We start from the raw sequence: 25,071 nt of genomic DNA, 5'->3' as shown, positions 1-25,071 counted from the left end.
ACTGAGATCTGAGGGTTGTTACTGCAACATAACCTAGCCGATCCTGACCGATGCCCCCTTCTCCCCAGACCTAGCCTCTACCGCAAGGCTCCCCTTTCACCCCCATCCGCTGCCCCTGGGGGAGGCTCAGCCAGCCATGAGGTCACCACAGATGCCCTGCCCATCCCTGAATGAGGGCCATCCCTGCTCATGTAATGCACATGCTTCCAGTCATGTCTGAGTAGCTGGCTCCCCGTGGGGCCCTGAGCCTCATTTGGAAGACGGAGTACCCACCCCCACCCAGAAGGGCTGCTGTGAGGATCAGCATTAGTATCATTAATATTAATAAGTCACATTTATTGAGCACCTACTATATACCGAGCAGTGTGCCAGGTGCTTTACCTACTTCATCTCCGGAGATAAACGGGAGGGCACTGTGTGCCCAGCACGTGAGAAGGTGCTCCACAGACAGAATAATCACTTCCTCATGTGCATTACTCTCTTGTGATTCTCAAATAACCTGGGAAGGAGGATACAATTATCATTCCCATTTTACAGAGTAGAAGTACAGAGAGGTTGAGTGACTAGTTCATGGTCACACAGCTGGGAAGTGGCAGGGAAGCGTTTTGAGCTCAAATCCCTACTCTGGACCTCCTGCACTCATGCCTAGGCTGTCCTGCCTTCCCACCCCAGTGGTCCCCCTGTCTCCCCCCAGCCAAGGTCACCTGAAAGAACGTAATATCCCACGTCCTGATTGTTGGGCTGGATGCCCTCATCCCATCAATCGGTTCATCCTTCTATTGTGACCCTAGAGCCATCAGCCCAATCATCCCGGCCCAAAGGCTCTTCCTCACAAAACAGGTGGTGTTTTGGGGGTTACTAGACCGTATCTGCTCAGGCCTGATCTGCTTCAAACTCCAATCCTGCCAAGACTCTGAACAACCCAGTTCTCCCCTCACATGAATTAGTTCCAGGGGCACGGTGGGGGATCCAGGGGCTAGGAGAGCACCTCCTCCCCTTCCCAGGCATCCCTGGAAGATGCTGGTTCCCCCTTGCCACCTCCAGGTTGCATTTGGTGGGGCTGAGCCAGTTCCCCTTGAAATGATGGCATTGGGCCCTCAGCAGCACCAGATGCCCCATTTGTTAAGTGAGGAGAATGTCCTGGCCCTGCCCACCTCTTGGTGCCATCTGCCAGGCTGCACGGGCCAAGTCAGTAACAGGAGGTGCTGCCCCTCCCAGACCCCAGCTGGGCCAGCCTGGGGGCATATGAGCCCCCACTATTCTTGTCTGGACCTCTCACGTGGTGGCTTCTCCTGGCCGAACCCTGCTCTGGGTCACTGTTGCCAGACTGAACCAGCCCATGTCCACAGATGCCCGATGTGGAGCTGGCCTGGAAGGGCCTGGGATGTGATCAGAGAAACTCTGCAGCTTAGAGCAGACAGCCTGGTCCAGAGGGCTGGGGTTCAAATCCTATATCTTGGTAGTTCTGCGGCCACAGGCAAGTCACTTTAACCCTGGCTGTGCTTCAGTTTCTGCATCTGGAAAATGGGGATAATAATAGTAACTACCTCATAAGGTTGCTGTGAAGATGAAATGATGTAATATGTATGAAGAACTTAGACTAATGCATAGCATATGGTGAATGCTCAGTAAACATCAGCCATAACAACAGTTAAGAGGATGGAAGCTCCAGTGTCCCTAGCACCTGGGACAGCGCCTGGCACACAGTAGGTGCTCAATAAAACTCTGTGAATGAATGAATGACCCTGCCCCGCTCACAGACCTTCAGTGACTCTCCTGGACCTACAGGATAAAGACTAACCTTAACAGGGCCTTCAAGGTCTTCCTGGATTTGCCCCAACCCACCCTTCCAGAATCACTCTCATAGCTTAGACATCCGTCCCTCCCTCTGTCAGCCAAGTGAGATGCCTCAGGATTGCTACCACGTCCCCTGGTTTTGCTAAAGCTTTCCCCCCTCCAAGATTTTGTTTCGCCATTTTTTCTGTGCAGGGTACCTCCCCATTTCCTCATCTGAATCTCCAGGAAGGCTTCCCAGAAAAGCTTTGCTCTCAAGGGTCATCAATGTTGCCTTCTGCTTCCCGCCCCGGAGCACCCCCAGGGCAGGCAGGGGCTGAGTCATCCCTGGGTCCACACAGAGCCTCACTGAATTGTTTATTCGGTTGCCCCATGGTTCAGCCCTGGACCCTGGGCTCACAGCCCAGAGCCCAGGAGAAGGGGGGTGCGGGGCCAGGGCTGCCCCCAGGCTTCACACACCACCTGCTCCCCTAATCCCCCCTTGACTCCTTCCTTCTCACAATGGAAACTGGTATTTCAGCTTCTAAGTGTTGGTTCCAGTTGGGAGAGGCGAGTGCTCACCAAGGTCTTCCTCAAAGGCAAATTTACAGAGCAATTAAATCCTCACTCACAAAGTCAGGGAGAGATCTTGGTTGGCAGACGCCACCCCGCCCACCTGGCCTGCCACGGTCTCCAGGCCCCACCTGGAGTGGATAACCTCTGCCCTGGTGCAGCCTTACTGGCTGACCAGGCCCAGAGGCGAAGTGTTTGCTGGGCGTCCTCGGAGCTGTGCGCAGACCCAGCCCCGCCTCAGGGAGCTCCTGGTGCAAGGGCTTGGGGTTCTGCAGGGGCGGGGCTGGTGCTGTTCCTGAGAGGGGGTACTAAGGCTGCCCAACAAGGGTGTGAGAATGGGGGTGAAGCCTGAAATACCCGCCTCAGATCCGAGTCAGTTCACATCTGCAAGGCCCTTGGGGGATCTCAGGGGCCTGTCTCTGCCCTACTGACAACACTGGGGCCAAGGAAGCGGGTACCTGGGCTGAGGGCAGGAGATAAGGTCACAGCAGAGACCCCACCGGCAGGAATCTAAATCCAGACTATCCCTCCCACCTGGCACCCCTGGAGCTCTGGTACCCACTGTACAGATGGGCAGGCTGAGGCCCAGGAAGGCAGGCTCCAGCCCCTGTCACAGCCCCTCCCCCAGCTCCCCTAAACAGAGACACTGCCCCTCCCCCGCAGAGACTTCCTGGGACCTCACCTGACTCCCACATCAGTGGGCTCTGGGGTGGGGGTGGCTTAGGTGTTGGCCCGCCCATTTGGGGGGACACCCCCAACCCAGTCCTGCCTCCTGCCTAGGCTCACGTCCAGCAGGGGTGATAGGCAGCCCATCCACGGACATGAGGAGATCAGATGGCTCCTGCATATATGAAAAAATGCCCAACATGACTGGCAAACAGAGAAATGCAAAGTAAGACTATGAGAGGCCACTCTTCTATGAGATTGGCGTCCAGTAACACACTGTGCTGGTGAGCTGGTAGGGAAATGGGCAGGTCAACTGGTGCAACTTTATGGAGAACAATTTAGCAACAGCGGTCAAAATTTAAAATACACACACCCTTTGACCCAGCAATTCCCCCTCTAGTAATTTATCCTTTGGAGATAGTCACAGTGTGTGAAATGACATGGGGACAAGGTTGTCCCTAATAACGTGTGTGTGATAACAGAGGCTTTGAACAACCCCAGAGCCCATCAAAAGCTCGGGTGAAGAAGTGCTGGAACAGCCACATGCTGAAACTCTGAGTGGCCACTAGGAAGCCCAAGGATGCTCCACGTGGAACCACCTGCAAGAGTGACTCGGTCACGTGGAAATCAGGGGCAAAACAGCCCTCAAAATCCACTTCCTTTCATGTAAAAAAGATCATCGATCACAGACCCAGAAGTGTGTGTGCACAGAGTATCTTGGGAAGGAGACACTGGGGTGGCTGGGAATGGGTGACTGGGGACGGGGCTGGGGAGAATTTACTATATACCTTTTGTACATTTTGAATGTGGTACTGTGTGTACATTTTTATTCAAAAAAATAAGTTGAAGGGATGTAGAAAGGCCCCTCCGAGAAAGCTGAGTCCTGGGCACTGCTGGGGTCTGCAGAGAAAGGCGGCTCACAAGAGGCCAGGAGCCTCCCACTTTCTGCCCTTTTGGGGCCTCAGAGGACATGGCTACTTGCTGGGGTTGGGACAGATGTGGGGGAGGGAGGTGCGACTCCCAGTACACTCACTGACTGAGGCCCCTCCCCCAGCTCTGAGGAGCAGGGAGGGAGGATCCCCGGCCCCTGCTTCCCCTCTTCCTGTGCTGGCAGAAATTGTGAACTTCAAGACTTAAGCAAATGACTTCCTTGTGGTTTCCAGCCTAACGACCTTGCAGGTGCATAGACTCCTGGGGTGGGGGAGGACACTAGTCCCTGGGGTGTTCCCTCCACCTGCAGGTCCCGCCCCCTCCACCCCATTTCTGGCCCAGAGCCAGGCCCAGCTCCTTCTGCCACAAGAAGGGATGGCTTGGTGTACGCAAACACTCACAAATGTCTGGCATGGGTCCTATCGTAGCCTCACTTATGATGAGCATAGAGGCACCGAGAGGCAAAGCAGTATATCCAGGATTGCACAGCTATGAAAGGGCAGAGCTAGGGCTCAAAACCCTGTCAGCCTCACCCCAGAGGCTGCGTGGGTAGAGACCGCGGGACACCCACACCTCCTCCTCAGGCCGGGGCTCTGCTGCAGGAGCATGAGCCAGGAAGGGGAAGCCGGCTCCCTTCTCCTCACCTGATGATTTCCAGAGCTCTGGAATGCTTCCCGAGGAAAAAACTCTTGGGGTCTCCGCGGGGGCCGGGGGCAAGGCTGTACTAGCTCCTGTCTAGCTGACCCCAGCTCCTAGCACAGGCCCCAACACCAGGGTCCCAGAGTCTGCAGAACGGATGACTCCCTTGAACAGACAGGGGAACTGAGGCCCAGAGAGGGGCAGGCACCCAGTACCAGCTCTACCACTTACTGTGTGACCTTGGGTAAGCTGTCTAACCTCCTGGTGCCTCAGTTACCTCCTCTGTAAAATGGGGATGACAACAGTTGTTTTCATAGAGTTGTTTTGAGGAAGGAATGAGACAAGAGATGAAAAGTGCTATAAGACCAATGCCTGGCACGTAGTATCAATAGGTAGTCAGCGAACATGAGCTTTCATTTTTACTACCGTCGAAGCACAGAGGAACCAGAGGAGCCTAGGAATAGCCCCCTAACTTTTCCTACCACCCTCCCCAAAATGCACATCCACCTCTCTGTACCTACACACTGCACCAACATCCTTGTTCATCACCCCACACAGATGCTCAGCCGCCAGGGCACCCCCAAATCCTCTCACCTAGAGAAAACAACATGGGGGGAACTAGAGGCTCCCTCCTTCCCAGCCAGCTTCCCCTCCTCATGAAGACATGGGGGCCAGAAAGGAGAAGGGTGTTGGCTAGAGTAATGCAGGGCAACATCTGTGTGATTCTGGAGGCAGAACCAAGGGCTGGATCTCCAGCTGCCCTTGGGAATCAGGACTCCTAAGCTGGAGGCCACAGCAGCACAGAGGAGGCAGTGGAACCCCAGACCTGCTGCCCCGACCCCCAGCCCCACCCATGGGCTGGGGGACCAGCCCTGATGCCCTGCGCTCCTGCAGCGAGGACACCCTCCCTGCCAAGTCACTAGTAGGGGATATTAAATAATATTTATCTCCCTAGTTCCGCCCACAGCTCAACTAAATATAGCAACTAATTTTTTCGAAAAAGGATTTCTGCTCCAGAAAGATAATATTTATATAAGAGGTGGTTGTCATAAACCAATACAAAACCCAAAGCTCCCTTTCTGACAGCTCTTCGTAATTTTCAAGCCAGCCCTGAGCAGTGAGACACACAGGCCAGAGAACCTTCCTTCTGGCTGGCGGGGAATCCTGAAAGGGTGAGGCCCCAAGTTCTGAAAGGGCGTGGGTCCAGGCTGCACTCTGGGGATGGAGGCGACACTTCTCTCTGGACCCCTAACACTCTGCGCCGTGCCCTGGGGTGGACCAAAGGGGTGGCAAGTCCTGCCTGCAAGCGACCTGGGGAGGGGCCTCTACACCTTCTACCATCCCTGGGTCGTATCTGCACAGCTGGCACTTGCCGTGCTTTTTGGCAGGTGGAGAATCCCACACTCCTTTGAACATGAGGAAGAACGATACCTTTCCCTCCCAAACAGCAACAGCATGAAGGCTCCCTCCTTGCCCAGAGATGGGCGGGCGTGGCTCCAGGTCACCCAGGAAGGAAAGGCCTCCCCAGGCAACTCCCTGAGTGAGGCCCTGAACCTGCCACCCCCAAGGAGGTGGGTCTCCCGCCTCAGCAGTTCAAAGCCCCCACCGACTCCGCCAGCCACATCCGCCTGGGGTTGCAGAAAGAGGAAGACCTGGGGGTGGGGTCACCAAGCCTGCCAGCTGACAAGCTGCACCTTCTGGGCGTTTTACTGAGCCCTCGGGGGAGACCCTCGGGGTCAGCTAGGAGGCTGAGCCTCAGAGTCCCCGGCTGGTCCCTCGCCGGCCGACCCCGGTATGTGCACCTGCACGATTCCGGCGGACTGCGGCGGCGCGGGGATGCAGCGCTGAGCGCCGATGGGGGTGGGCGAGGGCCTGCAGGAGTGGACTGGGACGCGGGTGGAGGTGGGAAGCCCGGAAGGGCCGCACGGGTCCCTGGGCCCGGAGGGAGGAGAGCGGGGCAGGGGAGCCAGGCGTCTGGTCTCCGAACCCGGAACCCGCACCCCCACTTCCCCTGCGAAGGTACCGCGCAGCCCCGCCGGGAGCCCCAAGGGCATCTGCAGAGGTTTCCTGAGCCCTCGCTTCCTGCCCGCCCGCCCGCCCGCGGGGGCCGATGGCTGGGAGGGGAGTGTACCTCTCCGCAGCCGCGGTGCCGGGGGCGATACGGAGACCGCGGCGCACGCGGCCCCGGCTGCCCCCGCGTGGCCTGCGCTCTCACCGTTAGGGCCGTAGCGCTCCCGCGCGCCGGTCACCTGCTCCGGGCTCAGGCCGCCCTCGGCAGTCACCGAGAAGCGGCGCAGCACGTCGGCGGCCGGGAGCAGGTGCGCCTCCGCCTTCTCCATGCCGCCCCCACGGCAGTCTGCGCCGTCGGCACAGTCGGGGCCGCCTCTCTGCAGGGCTACTGCGCGGGGCGCGGGGGGCTCGGGCCCCGACGGGCGCCGCGCGAGGCCAGGACCGCGCTGGGACCTTCCCCGACGGCAGTGGCGGCAGCGGCCGCGGCCCGCGCCAGAATGCTGCGCCCAGGGCTCCCTCCCAGGGGCGGGGCGGCCTGGGGCCCGCCCCCGCACTCACACCCCTTCCGGCCGCCCTCGGAGCCCTCCGCCCCGCCCCCGCAGGACCCCGAGGCGCGGAGGCTTAGCTGCCCGCCCATTCTGCAGAAGCGGGAACTGAGGCCGCCCACGCGGAACGCGCTGAGCTTGGGGGAGCCGAGGGAGCGTGGTCCGGAAGGGCCTCGACCACTGTCCACAGAGCTGGAAGGGGGAGGCAGGTCAGAGAACTGGGAGGGCTGCTGAGCACGTGTCTCTGAGATGCCTTCTTTTGAGCCCTCTTGGGTCCTGGGAGGTTGCAAAACGGGGATGTCCATAGAGGGGCTTCCTACCCCCTACTCGAATTCTGCAAAGTATGACCCTGGGTCTAGAGGGAACCCAAAAGCCTGTGAATAAGCATGACTCCTCTGGAGATTACTTGATGTTTTCTTCTTCTGATGTTTATGCTTGCTTTATTGTTTTCATAAAGTCCAGCGATGAGCGGTTATTCCTCACACAATCAGAACCTCTAACAATGACCCAGTATATAAGAAAGTAAACCAGTCTTGCTACCTTAGACTCACACCTTCACCCCAGCAGGAAATGTAACTGCCAGGTGGGATGAGGGTTCCCTGGAGAAGTCTGAGGGTGTGGGGGGGAGGCCTCTGACCAGGCCCCCAGGGAGAGTGACCCTGGTGCAGGGCAGGGGAGGGAAGAGGAACCCCTACTCCGGTGCTCCCTGAGATCCAGTCTGTTCAGGGGTACCAGGAGGAGGGCTGCAGGTCAGGGAAGCAAACTGTGGGAAGGCAGAAACCACTCACCGCGCCAAAGGGAAGAGCAAAAAAGAGCAATCTGCTTGCGCCCCTCCAGCTTGAGAGACCCAGCCAGTCTCACCCCACCCACCATCATACCCCTACTGGTGGCCTCTGCTGCCCAGAGCTCTGGGATTCACCTTGCTGGCACAAGGTCAGAGATTCCAGGACTGAGCCCACTCAGCTGGCTGTTCAAACCTCAAACCCTATAGTGCCTCTGCAAACAGAAAGCCTTCAGGGAGACTGCAACTGCACACACACAAGCCCCAGCTTCCAGCCTGGCTCCCCCCCTGCTGACCCCTACCCAGTGTCCCCCCAGTTCCTGATCTCTTCCTCCCAGGATGGGGCCATGGTCCTGCTCCTCTCTCTCCCCTTTGCCATTACTCCTTGAATATAGAGAGATTGAGTGAGGACTAGCTGGCGGAACGGTCCAGTGCTTTGCTGCTTTTGACAGGTCACCCAGACTGACTCCAGGGGCATCAGCTGGGGCTCAGCCTACTGCCGTTGAGGTAGGGGAATGCTGGTTTTCTGTCTGTGGCTTCATGCAGCCCGATATTTTAGATCTCAAGTCCAATATTCCCTGTGTTTCCACCCTCTCCCTTTCTTCCCCCACCACTGTAGGGCACAAAGACAGCCCTACCTGCATCTCTAAGTTGCCAGGAAGAATGTTAGCTAGGGCTAGGCGGGGACAGAACCCTACAGCTTTCCACTAGAGACCTCCCTCCCAGAGACATGAAGCCCTAGTCACAAAGCAACTGGAAATCCCTCCCCCTCCCCCACTTACACATCCTCGGGTACGACTCCCCACTCTCGTTTGTCAGCCCCAGGGACCTTAACACTAAGCCTCTCCACTCCACCCCACCCTCAGCTGTCAGTTGGCATTTGCTCGAAGGCAGAGCCAGAAGGCCTGCCTGCTTGCTCTGGCAGCCTGGCCTATCTCCCCTCTCTCCAGCCCACCCACCGCACCCCACCCTGCTTCCAAACCACCACAAGCAGGGCCAGCAGCTGCCAGCAACTATGGCCCCCACCTGGCAGGTTCACACACCTGTCAGCATGCCCACCTGCTTGGCTGCCCCCATGACAGCTTCTGGGCATCGCTCCAAGCTTCCACAGTCATTTCACACTCCAACTACTTGCCCAGTTGCTGTGTGCCCCCCCCCCATTATGCCCTCTATCTGCACCTAGACATACAGCTGGTAGCCAGGGGGACATGGTCACAGGTACGCCGCTGTCCAAAGGGCTGGTCTATCATCCCCACCTCCCAGCTGCCAGGTACTGAGAGCTCTAGGCCTGGCACCCAGTCCCAGCTCTTTCTAAATCCCCCACAGGACAGATGATGGCAGAACTTACCACCTCTTTGGCAGGAGGTGTGCCTGCCAACCTCACCTGGGGGGGGGGCAGAGCGGAGCATGGGGGAAAGGTAGGTATTTGCCAGAAGGATTTGGACACATGAAGAAGAGGGTGTCACAGGCAGAAAAAACAACCTAAGTTGAGGGTGGGAAACCTCAGCCGTGTGCCAGAGACAGTGCCTCAGCCCCTCAACATGGCTGCACCAGAAGGAGCATGAGCACAGGATCAGGAGGGTAGACCGGAGAGGCAGGGCTAGGACGCTGAGAGCCCTGTTCGAACATTTAATGGCCTGGCCTTTTAAGCAATGAAGATGTGAGGTCACATTTGCTTTCTAGAATAGTTTCCCCCTGGAAGCTGGTGGGGGACGGCATCCAAGGGGAGAGGAGACGCTGAAAGGACCCCACAGTGGTAAAAAATGAGGAGGTGTAGACCAAGGCAGAGGGAGCTGGTTGCGGATTAGGTTCAGGGATGAGAGCAAGTGAGGAGTGACAGCTGACTCCCGTGTTTCTGGTGGGTGAGGGGTTCAGCTCTGAGGTGGGGGAGGAGCGGGTTGAGGTGGGAGGGTGTGTGGGGCCAAGTGGAGTGGGAGGGGCCTGGAGGAATCCACGTGGAGGCGGAAGAGGGTTCCTCTTGCAGCTCCCCTCTCCCTGCCCTACCTTATCGCCTATCGTCACTGCCCCCGCTCAGGTCCCACCTTCTCTCTCAAGCTCTCCAACAGCCTCCTCCCTGGCCTCCCTGCCTCCAAACTTACCTCTGTATATCAAGATTGCCTGCCTGAGCTGGTGATTTCATTACTTCATCCCTCTGCTCAAGACCCTTCCTTAGCTCCCCATTACCAGCAGGATAAAGTCCAGACCCTTCAACCCAGCAGTCACAGCCCTTTCTTTACCAGTCGGCTCCTACTCATATCCAAGCAAACCAGTCTGCTCAAAATTCTCCAAACGGGCCTTGCACATTCTAGCTTCAGCCCTTTGTCCAGGCTGTTCCCCTGGTCTCAAGTGCTCTCCCAGCTCCTCCCCCTAAAATGTCTCCCCAAGAAACTCAGTTCCTTGGCTACCCCAACACTGTGTATTCATGCTCTTCCCTGCACGCTTCTGACCGACTTTGAATGAGGCCCCATAGATCAAGGCCTATCTCCCCATTGCACACGAGGGGAAACTGAGGCCCAGGGAGAGGATGGGACTCAAACAGGGACATGGAGCCAGGGAGGCCAAGGCAGAGCTTCAGCTGGAACTCCCAGGCCAAGTGTCCTGTTCCTCCTCTGCTGATGGCTTTCCTTGGTGTTCAGCTGCTGGGATACCTCTGCTGGGCCAGGCTGGGGAGGTCTCCTCTGAGGCCAGGGAGTGAGCTTAGGACAGCCTGGCCAATGGGGGCTCCAACCTGAACCTGGGGGAGGGTCTTGAGAGATAGTTGAGGGGACAGGCGCGGGGCCAGAGTTTGGGAGGATTGGAGGCAGGAAGACTGGGCTCCCACCCTGCTGTTGTCCCAGCTTCCCCCCTCCCTGATTCCCTCTCTCCCTCCCTCCCTTCCTCCCTCCCTTTCAAGTCCACTGTCTTAGCCCCACCCTGCCCACTTGGACAGACCCTGTGAAGTGGGGGCAGGGAAGACTGGCCCCCAGCCATACAGAGTGGGAGACCCTCCTGTCGGCCACCCCCCTAACCGCAAGTTCTTTTATTTCAGTCTTGGGGACCCCTTGGCAAGTTCTAGATGCACCCCAACCCCAGTCCTCTTGGGCCTAGGGCCCCTACTAACCTGGAGCCACCCTCCCGCCTCTCCCCATGCCCTAGGTGGGGACCCCCACACTCTGACCTCCGCTCAGCCCTGCCCCTCAGGGATATCCAGCTTCCCTGGCCCACACTCATCCTCATCACTTGCAGCTGCCCATGTTGTCCCACTGGGGCCACATCTAGCTCCCTGTACACAGTAAGAAGTTTCTTTGTCTCTGGATCTTTGCTCACTCTGTTCCCTCTGCCATCCTCTGGGGCTCGTTCCTATTAGACCTTAAGGCCCAGAAACCATGGCTCATCCCTGGGGCCAATAAGACTCCCATCGCCCGTATGACCCCATCAAGCTCCCCGCACCCTGGTGTTCACTGTCTGCCCTGCACCCCTGTCTGTAGTCACCCTTGAAGGCAGACTCACCTCAGTTCTCAGGAGGTGTCAGGGAGGGTGTCTGAATGACTGAGTTAAGGCAGGAAAACTCCAGAGCCTCTTCCTGGGAAGGGGGCACACCTGGCCTTCAGGGACCTGGGGAAGTGGGGCTTTGTCAGCAAGTGGGACAGAACAGGCACCCAGGGGCCTTCGGCCCTGGACACCCGGACCATTGCATTTTGGCCAGAGGAGGCTGGCCTCCTTTCCCTGCAACCACCTCTGTGGGACCGCCCTGCACAGCATGGGGGCCGGGGCCTTGGGTAAGGCTACTCACTCTTTAGCTCCTTGAGGCAACTTCCTGTCGTTGTCCCCTTATCTCGCTGGCCAGGCTGAGGAGAGGAAGTTGTCCTCTCCCTCCCAATGGTGGACAGAGACACCCTCCTGGACCTCAGGCGGGGGGGAGCATGTCATGTGAGGGTGCGCCTGCTTCTTGCAGACCTGCCTTCTCCTGGTGCTGCTACTAGAGCCCCCTTCCTAAGCAGCCATGCTGCTACTCTCCTGCTCCCCATGGTCTCCCCAATTAACATCAACTCCTCAGCCCCTTGCACTTTAGTCACTTTGACCTGTCTTCTCCTTCCCTGCCTCTGCCCATGCTATTACCTGTAGTAGGAAACTAGTTCTTCTCATCTTTACCCGTCTAAACTCTCCTTACTCTTTAAAGCCAGGCTCAAATGCTACCTTCTCCGAGAAGTCCTCTTTGACCCCTCAAGAGCCAGTGACCGTGTGCCTCCTGCGTGGCCCAGCTTTTCTGTGCTCCGCCCTATTTGCCTGGATTTTCAGCAGCAGCATCCAGGCTGTGCATCCCTCCAGGACAGGAGCTGCATCTGAATCATCACAAGGTCTCTACAGGGTGGCCCAGTGCATGAAGGTCATTATAAAGTTGCCCTCTAGGCTGGGGATCTCCTGAGACTGAAAATGTGTCTATAACACTCATCATTGCCTCTCAGTGCCTGGCATCTGGTCTGGCACTTACTAGACTCTCAAAGATACTGGTTAAATGAACACGTTCTTAGCCAATGCAACAAGAGAAGAAAAGGAAATGGGATACAAATACTGGAAAGTGAAAGACTGAGTAAGTATAATCACATCCAGGAGCTGTGACAGTCTCACCATGGATATATAAGAGTTAGCACTCCCATTGTATGGACAGGGGTTTAAGGCCCAGAGAGAGGCTGGAATTTGCTGGAGGTCCCACAGAGGGTTGGGTTACCTCCTAGCTCTGTTACTTTTTCTGCCACAGTGTCTGGCACAAGCACATAGTGCCTCAGCTAGTCTTGGGCTGTGCCTATCAGCACCTTGGCCAGTGAGGTGAGAAGCCGTGCTTGGCAGGGAGGAGGTTTCATTCCAGGTTCCAGGCCATGCCTGACCAGTCTGCTTATAGGATCAGCTGGTAGTGGGTTGTAAGAAGTTAAAACACAAAACCCCTATTTGCCTTGTAAATGGTTACACCTGACCAGGCTTGTAAGACTGAGGCACAACTTGAAAAGGAATGTGAGACCTGGGACTTGCTCCCTGGTATAGAGAAAGGCCTTTGGCCTGGGGGTACCTGAGGGCAAGGCTTTTCTTGGTTAGACCCTCAGCCTGGAGAACCATCCCTGCCTCCTGTGCGCAGAGAGCAGGGGCTGCTGGTTCAGCCTTACCCAGCGGGTACCCACAGGCCTGGGGCTGGATTAGTGGGGCTGGTCAAGTCCTCAAGCGAGGCTGGCTCCTTCTGGGCACAACCCTGGCCATGGGAGTCTGAGAAAGCCCCCTCCCCTCTGGACCCAGGGTCTCTGTGCAGTGGGGGTGGGACAGAACAGTGTCTGGAGTTCACAGGATCCATGGTAGGAACTTGCTTACAGGGTCCACCCAGGAGCAAAATCAGGACAAAGTGGCAGGAGACCCAGGTCTGTCCTTGGCTCAAAGGCTGGGGGCAGAGGGAAAAACTCAGGTCTCTATTTGTGGTCCCCTTGCTGCCTATAGTCACAGGCTCCATGTCACTCCTGGCCTGTTCTTTACCCTCTCAGGGCCCAGCTGTCCTGACTGTCCCTCCTCAGTGCTCTTTTGGGTCTCTCACCAGCAGTGCCAGGTCTCCGCCCCGGTGTTCCCTGTGTGGCGGCCAGCCCAGCTCCCTGGGGATATCCTGTCATTGTGGCCCAGAGCCTAGGCACTGCCTCTTGCCAGGTCAGCTCCAGTCCTCTGGGTCCCTTCCAGGTCCCCAGGTGGGGCCCAGGAGCCCAGAGAGGTTAGGGAAGTTGGCAAAGGCACCCAGATCCCCAGCGTGGCAGACCGGGCATGGTGCCCAAGACACCTGACGCCTGGGCCATGGCCAGCCTCTGGGCAGACGCACCGGCAGGTCTCCCTGCCCCATTGCCCACTCTCTGGGTGACCTTGGCATGTCCTCTATTTCTCTGAGCTCCCTCTCTGAGGCCATGACTTACAGCCAACCCAGCCCAGGCCCTGGCCTCCAGTAACCGGGCTCCATGAAAATGCCCAGACTTGCAAACTGGGTTCCATTTGCCTTTCATTCCCTGGAGTCACACACCCCCTCATTTGTGTATTCAAATCAGCCCAGGCCCTCCTGGGTGGGTCATTCACAACCAGCTGCTGGGGTGGAGGGAAGGATGGGACCTGGGCATGGGATCTGCCTTGGACATCTCACAGCACTATCTGCTCCGGGGGTATAAAGTAACAACAGCCAGGCACTGTGCTGAGTGCATTATTTAATCTTTACCAGCAGGTTCTTACACCCCTTACACTTTAGAGCAGGTTCTTACACCCCTGCTTTATAGAGCTGCCCAATGAGGTAAGAGCCACACAGTTGATACATAGGAGAGCAAAGCTTTGAACCCGGGCCATCTGGCCTCAGAGCCCAGGCTTTTAACCACTGTGCTATTCTGCTTGTGCTGGGTCCCTAGGCAATGCAGGGCTAGTTTCCTAACCTGGCTCTGACTCAAAGCCCCTGCTCATGACCACTAAGTTATACAGCCTGGTGAAAGCTCTGAGGAGGGGCCAGGGTCCCCAACATGCCATCAGCATCCACTCCAGGTCCCTGAGATGGCAGTCACCCTTGACTGGGGAAAGAACCCCACCTGAGAAGACCATAGGCTTTAGTTTTTAATCTCAGCTCTGCTGTGTGACCTGGGACAAGTGACTTCACCTCTCTGAGCCCCAGTTTTCTCATCTGTAAAATGGGCAACATAGTAGACCTAAACCCACAGGTCATTCTGAGTGCTAAGTGAGCTGGTGTATCTACAGTGGCCAGCATGGGCCTACTGGGCCGTAGATCTTCAGAACCCATCTTTTACTTGTGTCCACTTCCAAGGACCCAGCCCGGTTCTGCCCTGTCTTCCCCAGGACACTCCCCCTCTGGTCAAACTGTCTGTGACCTGACCAGGAAGCTGGCCAAGGGCAATACCCACCCAGATCCTGGAGGCAAGACGCCAACAGGCAGGAACAAAGAATTTTCCATGGCTCCGCAGTTAATGAGGAACTGACACTCTTCTGGGCCTCAATTAGTCTTTCATCCTCCTCTCCTTCCCTCAGATTTCCATCACTGGTGATATTTACGTTGGAATTCTTCCCAGGACTTCAGGAACCCAGCATGGGCAAGTGGAAAACAATACAAAAAAAGAGATAGGTGTATTTTTCTGAAGGTAGTGTTGGCAAGCTTGCACTCTTGGTTATAAAACATATTACAAAGCAGCAAGTATCAAAACCAAATGATTTTGTGTTTAAATCAACTCAGCTGGGCTTCTGTCAATTTTCAGACATTGCCAAAATACCAAGAAGAGAAAGATGTGGTCCCTTCCCTCAAGAGGGTCACAGCCTGGCTGGTACATACCCAAGTAGCAGGTACTTAAGCGTGTGTAGTAGTTAAGACTATGCTCTCAGGAGACAGACCTGGGATTAAACTGCTACTAGTTACCAGGCATGTGATCTTGGACAAGTTACTAAATGAGTCTCAGTTTCATCATTTGTAAAATGGGAGTGATAACAAGACACACCTCAGTGGACTGCTGTGAGTTTAACTAAGAAAATATATGGCATTGATAGTTGGGTACCCAACATAGGTGCCCCCTTTTTGCTAACAGAGCCCTGACTTTACTCCAGGTAGCAAAGACTTTGCCCCAGCCCAGTGCATGAATCATGAGTGATTTAAGCCAATCGCAGGCCAAAATCCTCTTTGCCAGATACTGTTTTTCTCAGTTTCCTGGCTGCTGAGGATGGCCATGTGACCCACTTATAGCCAGTGAGGTATAAGGGGAAGCCTGCTGAGGGCTTCCTGAATAAAATACAGAGGATGAAGGCTTTGCTTTCCCTGCTTCCTCCCTATGAAGAGTTTTGATGCCTGGAGCTGCAGCAGCCATTTTGTGGCCATGAGGCATCCAGCTTAAGGATGAGAAACCTACCCTGAGGATGGCTATGTGGGGAGGCATTGCTGAGCTGCAGAACAGCCTGAGATCGCCCACATCCAGACTTCTTGTTCTGAAAGATGATTTTAAAAGTCTTTATTCAAAGCAAGTGGGAGATGAGTTATGTAAAAGATAAATGGTGTGGGTCACTCCACTTGCCTTTCCACTCAGTGTGTAAATGGGATGGAGCTGTGAATCTGCTGGGCCCAAGTATCTCTCAGGACCTCAAGGTGCAAAGGTAGCCTTGGGTGTGGGCTCCACTGGAGAAACCAAGGCTGCCCCATGTCTGGCTGGAAACCACCAACAGGTGATGGCATCTGGCTCCCCACCCCTTCCTGGAGGGTTTCAAGGGTGATTTCACTCATCCTCAGTTTTTGCCTTATGCGCCTGGGCCGTCCATGCATTTGAATCAGAACTGCCGGAGGTGCCCATTACCCCGCTGGATGGAACAGGTGGAGGGAAACCAGCAGACAAGGGGCTGACTCCCCACCAGAGGTTGCCCAGGGAGAACAAAGGGAGGAAAAGGGAGAAACATAGCTCATTTAGAACCTAAGTGATTAATTAGTCTCAATTCATGAACCAAGGTTGTTCCCTACAGCAGGCTGCCTGTGACCTCACGCAGGTCTTAGCCCAGTGTTAGCACAGGCTCTGGGGTGAACAACTTGACATCTCAAGAGCTGGCTGCATTTTACATTAAGTGCCAACGAAGACAGGGAGGGTCTGGGATTTGTGATAAAGGGGGGCGCCCAACCAAGCTGAAGCCCATTTGGGGTCTCGGTCCCCAAAACTTTCAAGTGGTTAACTTCCTGGGTTGTAAATATTCTGAACTGGGTTTTTTTGGTTGCTTTTTTTTTTTTAACAGGAGGCAATGTGGTTAAGGGGAGGTTAAGAGCGCAGGCTCTGCTCTCTGTTTCGCTGTCTGAGAAACGGGAATAATGCTAGAACCCACTTCATCCGTTGCCACGTGGCTCTGAGCACAGGGCCTGCCCCGAAGGACAGCCTTTGTGGTGTCGCTCCACCACCAGGCAGAGAAAGGCATTCGGAGCACAGACCAAGAAGCGGTTAAGGGACCCAGTGCCCGATGAGGTGCTGCGGCTCTGTCCCTCACCTTAAAAATGACAAAATAGTGGAACCCAGGGCATCTGACCTGGAAAGACCCCTGAGTCATCTTCTGTTTTCTCTCCTTGCGCAGGTTGGACTCGAAGCCCGCAGAGACCAGGAACTGTCCCAAGGAGAAACGGCAAGGCCACGTAGAGGGGAAAGGGGTCAGAGTCCTGAAGAAACAGGGAATGTTGTTCTTGTCAGCAAGAAGATAAATGAGGACAGATGAAAATGATACACGTTTGTGTGATGACGTTTTCTACCATAAATGTCAAGAGAACCGCCACAGAATGGGAGACACAGAACAGCCACAGGACGGGAACCACCTGGGACAGCGATGCTGGTGGCAGCAGCCACACGCTCTTGCTCACGGGTGGCAATGCTGGGACCTGGCACCCGCTGGACCACCGCCCACAGTGGAGGGAAAACCCGTCCCCGGGATTTTTTGAGGTATCCCCTTCTCCAAGGGAACTAAGGGCACCTGCTACAGAGTGTTCATGCCTCTGCCCAACTCAGGGACAGACGCACAGACATGTGGTCAGACAGTCGTCCTGGCCCCCCACCCTCACATCCCCCACTGCCTGCCCTTCCCCCCAGGCTTAGAGAGTGGATGTGCCTGGCCTGGGAGCTGGGAGATCCCCATTCCACTCTGCACCTGGGACCACACCTGTTCTGCAAATTCTGGCAGACCCCAGCCCTGCTTTGGACCTCAGTTTCCCTTCTTGCACAGTGGGTGGGGGATGGGGATGGGATGTATAGGAGGGGTCAGGTGGTCTCCAAGGCTCTCCCCCTCCAGTTCCAGGTCTGTGACGTTTTACACTGTTTTAGGCAGAAACGTTTGCTCAGAGGAAACCTTCCACAGAGCGTCAGCAGTGGGCATGGGGGAGGGGCTGGGGGTGGGATGGGGTGGGGCCTCACTTGCTCCGCTACAACCCCTGAGTGGACAGAGCCCTGCCCAGCTGCTGGGTCCTGGGCAGTCCCTGCCCCTCTGGCCTCAGTCACCCTGCTGGCACAGCGGGGGCTGGACAGGATGGTCTCACCAGCCCTTTGAGTGTCCCTCACTTCACAGCCTCGAGAAACCTCTCCAGATGCACCTTGGGCCTTCTCATGCCTTGGGACCAGGCCCCTGCCCTGCCCCAGCCCCCACACCTCCACCAACCCTCGCCCAATGGGGTCTCTCCTGGCTTGCCTCCTCCCCTCTGATTGGGCCTCCTGGGTCCCCTCAGTCCCCTTAGTCTAAGCAAGGAGTGAGTGATGTAGGCCAGCAGGAAACCAGTCACGTGCCTGGGATCTTCCAGCGAAAAGGAAAGGGGCACCCGGAAGGTCCCCACGGGTCCAGCAGAGTCTGAACTGGATGTGGAGGACAAGTCTGGTCTCTTTTCAGTTGCAGGGGATACAAGCCCAATTTAAATAGGCTGAAGCACAAACGGGAAATTATCGGCTCATTTCCGCTCAAAGTCCAGGGGACGGCGATGGCTTCAGAAACGGCTGCATCAAGGGTTCTCAAATTATGAATTGGGGAATTTGTCTCTCGCTGCCTCTGGGGTGTTTCTTCTGTGGTGAGTCCAGGGTTCTCTCCTCATGGTGGTAAAATGGCCGCCAGGAGTTCCACCTAACATCTCACTTGCATGGTCACCCTAGAAGAAGGAGATTCTCTCTGCCAACAGTTTCATGAAAAGCCCCTGATTTGAGTCTCATATCCTGTGCTCCCATGGGATGTGGGTCCTGTGCCCCTTCCTGAACAAATCCTTGTCATGCTCCAGTTGGCTATATGGAGTCACATGCTCTAAACCCGGGAGATGGGGGGTGGTGAGGAGGAAGAGGGAAGAGGTCAACACAAGGGCTGAAGGGGGTTCCTCAAAGGACAGTCAAGGCGCTGAACCTGGAGGAAGGGGTGCTGAGCAGGCAGGAACATGAAGGGCCACCACCACTGCGGGAGCATGCCAGGTCAGGGACCTCCTCCACGGGCACTAAGAGGGGCCAGCTCTGTGTGAGCTTCTGTGATGGTCCCAGGGGGAAGGGAGGAGGCTCCTGTCCAGCCCCGGGCTCCAAGGAGCCCCAGCAGTGGCACAGTCTTCAGGGAGGAGGCGTAAGGGCACAGGGTGAGTGCTGAGTGCAGAACAGCCCAGAGACGAAGCCTCATGGATGATGGAGGGCTGAGGAGGGCCCGTGGCCTTGGTGGACGAGTCTCTCTCCTGGGAGGCTGGGAGACTCTCGAGGGAAATGCCGTCTGATCCTTATTCTTAGAAACAGGAAGTGATAGCTTCCTGAGAGCAAACTGACCTCATCCCCAGGCCCCGAGCCATCAGGGGTCCAGCCACTTCCAAAAGCATGTGGTTACAGGTCACACGAGGAAGCATAACTAATAGGTCCACATCTTGCCTCTCATTCCTCTTCTAGCCTCAAAGTGAATCATCATCCCCTTAAATAAAGGTACCCCTTGATCAGGCCCTTAGTAAGGGAGCACGGGTGGCGTGTCATAAACTTGATCCATCCCACTGAATCTTTCTGACTTTAATACCTTTCAAGTGTGACTGCTTCTCATGTGCTAATACTGCCATGTGCTAATTACCCCCATGTGTTAATACCACCATGTGCTTATACCTCCATGTGCTAATCATCTCCGTGAGCTCACACACTCTGTGTGCCAGTGTCTTCCAGGTACTAGCTTCATTCTGGGCTTGTGAAGGGCTTTAAACAGCACAAGTTAGTACTCGGGACTACACTCAGTTTTACCTGGGTATTGACGGCTCCTTGCTCTGAGCATCAGTCAAGGCCAGAGTCTGGGCCATAAAGGATAAAGGCTGTCCCCAGAGTCTCCTGGAAGTAACAGCTCTGGAAGAAATTCCTGCTGTGCCTCTGCCAGTCTTTCTGGCTGGGAGAGCAGGGAGCAAGCAGAGCAGCTAGAGCCGAGAGGCCAGGGCGCTGCCCTTGGCCCTGGCCCTGGCTCGCTGGGTGACCTCGGGGAACTCCTTGAGCTTCAGACCTCCTCGAGCCACCCGGTAGGCCCTCTGGATCTGTGCTGGCAGATTCCTGGCTCCAAGGTGAGCCTGGGCCAAGCCACAGCCTCCCTCCTCTGCCTTCCACTGCCACCTCCACCCGGCGGTTCCCATGGCGGCAGCCTCGGTCCTCTGTTTACTCTGCTCTCTGTGATTTTTCCACAACAGGCCATTGAGGACACAATGCCAGCTTCCCCCCGAGGAGGTGCTGCAGAGCCCACGCCCACAGCCAAACAGCGGATGTGACTCTCCAGCCCGGCGGTGGGGGGTGGGCGTGCGTCTCAGACTCCCATGGCCCCGGGCCTAGACCTCAGCCTTCTGAGAGGGGTGCAGAGAGCCCAGGTCAGATTGGGGTTCCAACCCCAGAAACATGCGTGAAACCTACAGCAAGTCGCCTGCCCTCTGAGATGACTCCCAGGCGTAAAAAACAGGTCATGTGCCAGCCTGGGGGCCTCTGTGAGGCTCCAAGAGCCCACCAACGACAAAGGGTCTGCCTTAGCTCCTCTCAGAGGCAGCCCCTGCCCGGCATCCCCAGGCACGAAGGGTCGGAGACTCTGGGCAGCAAATGCTTCCTGCCGCAGCTGGCTCCAAGCCAAGCACTGCCTGGCCACGCTCAGGTCAAACCAATAGTATGGCTTTCGCCCCGGCCTCCGGTCCCCAGCCAGGAGCAGGCCCCGGGTGAAAATGCCAAGACACAAATCCTAAGCGTCACTGGGTTTTGTGGTCCTAAGTGTATATACCATCATTGTAAACAACTAAATATAGAAATAATTGGAAAACAAGTGTCCTTAGACCTCTTGGGTTCCTGGCATAAGACAGTAACTGACACTCGGCATGCAGTATGTGCTAGGTGTAATCTGAGCACTTTGCCTGACTTTACTCCCTTTATCCCCACTGAGGTTTTCCTCCTTTGATGGTTTATCTGGGCTCAGAAAGGCTAAGTGACTTGCCCAAGGGCACATACTTGTTTATGTTAGGTTCAGGAGCTGAACTCTAACAGTCAGGCCCCTGAAGTTCAGGAGGCTGATCTCTGTGCGACGTTGCCTGGAAACGCTGACATCTATTGTTTTGAGGTGCGGAGTGGGACCCGTTATTTTTCCAGGAGCTTAGAACAGTCCACCAGGCACTCTAAGCCTGGCATCCTCTAAGGATCCTTGTCCTCAGGGCCATCCAGGCAGGGTGGCTGAGGAGCCCTCAGCTCCAGGCCTTCTGTCTCCTGCCTCAGCCTTACCCCAACCCCAGACTCTGGGCTCTCTGGTCACTGGTGGGCTCCCCCTCCGTTCCAGCCAGCCCACCTCCGGTCCCCTCATTTCAGTGTCCTCCCACTTCTCCAGCTTATTTCCCCACTTGCTTTGTCTTCTTGTCCGTCTTTACTCATCATATTCCTTTCTCCTAGTCTATCTTCATCTTCCGAAACCCAAACCATCCTGACCTGAGCTGGGTCCGGCATTTAGTACACCTGTCCTTTCCGAAAAGGTGTGAGTGTGTCCTCTCTTCAAGGTTCTCAGGGGGCCTGGGAGACACCCAGTCCAGGGGTCTGTGTGGCTGGGACAACTGGATATTCACATGCAACAGACTGAAGTTGGGCCCTTACCTCACACCATATACAAAAGTTAACTCAAAATGAATCAAACAGTTAAAACTATAAAATTCTTAGAAGAAAACATAGGGGTAAATCTTCATAAGCTTGAAATTTATAATGGTTTCTTAGATATGACACTAAAAGCACGAGCAACAAAAGACAAATAGATAAATTGGACTTCATCAAAATTAAAAACTTTTACAAAGGAGGCAAGAATATACAATGGAGAAAAGATGGTCTCTTCAGCAAGTGGCACTGGGAAAGCTGGACAGCTGCATGTGAAACAATGAAGTTAGAACACATCCTCACACCATGCGCAAAAATAAACTCAAAACGGCTTAGACTTAAATATAAGACTTGACACCACAAAACTCCTAGAAGAGAATATAGGCAAAACATTCTCTGACAGAAATCATAGCAATATTTTCTTAGGTTAGGCTCCCAAGGCAAAAGAAATAAAAGCAAAAATAAACAAATGGGACCTAATCAAACCTATAACCTTTTGTACAGCAAAGGAAGCCATAAACAAAAAGATAACCTATGGAATGGGAGAAAATATTTGCAAATGATGTGACTGACAAAGGCTTAATTTCCAAAATATACAAACCGCTGATGCAGTTTTCAGTATCAAAAAAACCAAACAACCCAATCAAAAAAATGGGCAGAAGACCTAAACAGACATTTCTCCAAAGAAGACATACAGATGGCCAACAGGCACATGAAAAGATGCTCAACATCATTAATTATTAGAGAAATGCAAATCAAAACTATGGGTTGGCCAAAAAGCTCGTTTGGTTTTTTCTGTACAATGGCTCTAGTAGCCCTTAGTTGTCTTTCACTTCATTCGAAACAACTTTGTTAGATTGTATTGTGACAACTGTCGTATCAGTGTGCATTTTAAAAAAACTTATCAAAATTGGTGAGTTTTTGTGTAACCATTTTAATAGTGAAGATGGAAGAAAAAAAGTAACATTTTTGGCATATTATGCTCTATTATTTCAAGGAAGGTAAAAATGCAACTGAAACACAAAAAAAGCTTTGTGCACTGTATGGAGAAAGTGCTGTGACTGATCAAACATGTCAAAAGTGGTTGCGAAGTTTTGTGCTGGAGATGCTCCACGGCCAGGTAGACCAGTTGAAGTTGATAGCGATCAAATTGAGACATTAATTGAGAACAATCAACGTTATGCCACGCGGGACATAGCTGACATACTCAAAATACCCAAATCAAGCGCTGAAAATCACTTGCACCAGCTTGGTTATATGAATCGCTTTGATGTTTGGGTTCCACATAAGTTAAGTGAAAAGAACCTTCTTGATGTACTTCTGCATGTGATTCTCTACTTAAATGTAACAAAAATATTCCATTTTTAAAACAAATTGTGACGGGCGATGAAGAGTGGATATTGTACAACAATGTGGAATGGAAGAGATCGTGGGGCAAGCGAAATGAACCACCATTAACCCCACCAAAGGCCGGGATGCTGTGTATATGGTGGGATTGGAAGGGAGTCCTCTATTATGAGCTCCTTCCGGAAAACCAAACGATTAATTCCAACAAGTACTGCTCCCACTTAGACTGACTGAAAGCAGCACCTGATGAAAAGTGTCCAGAATTAATCAACAGAAAACGCATAATCTTCCATCAGGATAACACAAGACCACATGTTTCTTTGATGACCAGGCAAAAACTGCTACAGCTTGGCTGGGAAGTTCTGATTCATCCGCCGTATTCACCAGACACTGCACCTTCGGATTTCCATTTATTTCGGTCTTTACAAAATTCTCTTAATGGAAAAAATTTCAATTCCCTGGAAGAGTGTAAAAGGCACCTGAACAGTTCTTTGCTCAAGAAGATAAAAAGTTTTGGGAAGATGGAATTATGAAGTTGCCTGAAATATGGCAGAAGGAAGTGGAACAAAACGGTGAATACGTTGTTCAATAAAGTTCTTGGTGAAAATGAAAAATGTGTCTTTTATTTTTACTTAAAAACCTAAAGAATTTTTTGGCCAACCCAATAAAATGAGGTATCATCTCACACCAGTAAGAATGGCCATCATTAAAAAGTCTACAGGGCTTCCCTGGTGGCGCAGTGGTTAAGAATACGCCTGCCGATGCAGGGGACACGGGTTCGTGCCCTGGTCCAGGAAGATCCCACATGCCATGGAGCGGCTGGGCCTGTGAGCCATGGCCGCTGAGCCTGCGCGTCCGGAGCCTGTGCTCCGCAATGGGAGAGGCCACAACAGTGAGAGGCCCACGTACCGCAAAAAAAAAAAAAAAAAAGTCTACAAATGAGAATTCCCTGGCGGTCCAGTGGTTAGCACTTGGTGCTTTCACTGCCGAGGGCCCAGGTTCAATCCCTGGTCGGGGAACTAAGATCCCACAAACCGCACAATGAGGCCAAACAAACAAACAAAAAACCTACAAATAAATGCTGGAGAGGGTGTGGAGAAAGGGAGCCCTCCTACACTGTTGGTGGGAAAGTAAATTGGTGCAGCCACTATGGAAAACAGTATGGAGGTTCCTTAAAAAAATTAAAAATAGAGTTGCCATATGATCCTGCAATCCCACTGCTGGGCATATATCCAGAAAAGAAGAAAACTCTAATTTGAAAAGACAGATGCACCGCAATGTTCACAGCAACACTATTTACAATAGCCAAGACATGGAAGCAACCTAAGTATCTATCAACAGATGAATGTATAAAGAAAGCGTGGTATACGTTTATGAATGTATAAAGAAGAATGGACAGTCCCTCCCATCAGGAAACTTGCACAAGCCTCTTAGATAGCCTCATCCACCAGAGGGCAGACAGCAGAAGCAAGAAGAACTACAATCCCGCAGCCTGTGGAACAAAAACCACATTCACAGAAAGATAGACAAGATGAAAAGGCAGAGGGCTATGTACCAGATGAAGAAACAAGATAAAACCTCAGAAAAACAATTAAATGAAGTGGAGATAGGCAACCTTCCAGAAAAAGAATTCAGAATAATGATAGTGAAGATGATCCAGGACCTCAGAAAAAGAATGGAGGCAAAGGTCGAGAAGATGCAAGAAATGTTTAACAAAGACCTAGAAGAATTAAAGAACAAACAAACAGAGATGAACAATACAATAACTGAAATGAAAACTACACTAGAAGGAATCAATAGCAGAATAACTGAGGCAGAAGAACGGATAAATGACCTGGAAGACAGAATGGTGGAATTCACTGCTGCGGAACAGAATAAAGAAAAAAGAATGAAAAGAAATGAAGACAGCCTAAGAGACCTCTGGGACAACATTAAACGCAACAACATTTGCATTATAGGGGTCCCAGAAGAAGAAGAAGAGAGAGAAAGGACCAGAGAAAATATTTGAAGAGATTATAGTCAAAAACTTCTCTAACATGGGAAAGGAAATAGCCACCCAAGTCCAGGAAGCACAGAGAGTCCCATACAGGATAAACCCAAGGAGAAACAGGCTCGGACACATAGTAATCAAACTGGCAAAAATTAAAGACAGAGAAAAATTATTGAAAGCAGCAAGGGAAAAACGACAAATAACATACAAGGGAACTCCCACAAGGTTAAGAGCTGA

General features: G+C 53.7%; 1 protein-coding gene across 1 annotated transcript in view; it reads right to left on the bottom strand.

Annotated features, from left to right (window-relative positions):
• ATP2A3 (ATPase sarcoplasmic/endoplasmic reticulum Ca2+ transporting 3) overlaps window positions 1-6,920 on the bottom strand; it is a gene marked incomplete at both ends in the record, with an annotated part of 29,687 nt that extends 22,767 nt beyond the window's left edge. The window contains one exon of the mRNA XM_082678578.1: window positions 6,713-6,920. Within this exon, the coding sequence (XP_082534704.1) occupies window positions 6,713-6,920 (208 nt within the window). The remainder of the gene's footprint in view (window positions 1-6,712) is intronic.
• Between the last annotated feature and the right edge of the window lie 18,151 nt (window positions 6,921-25,071).

The sequence above is a fragment of the Grampus griseus genome (genome assembly GCF_964374135.1).
Source record: "Grampus griseus genome assembly, chromosome: 20".
NCBI lineage: Eukaryota > Metazoa > Chordata > Mammalia > Artiodactyla > Delphinidae > Grampus > Grampus griseus.
Note: the sequence above shows the minus strand (reverse complement) of the source record. Positions and strands in the feature narration are given on the sequence as shown.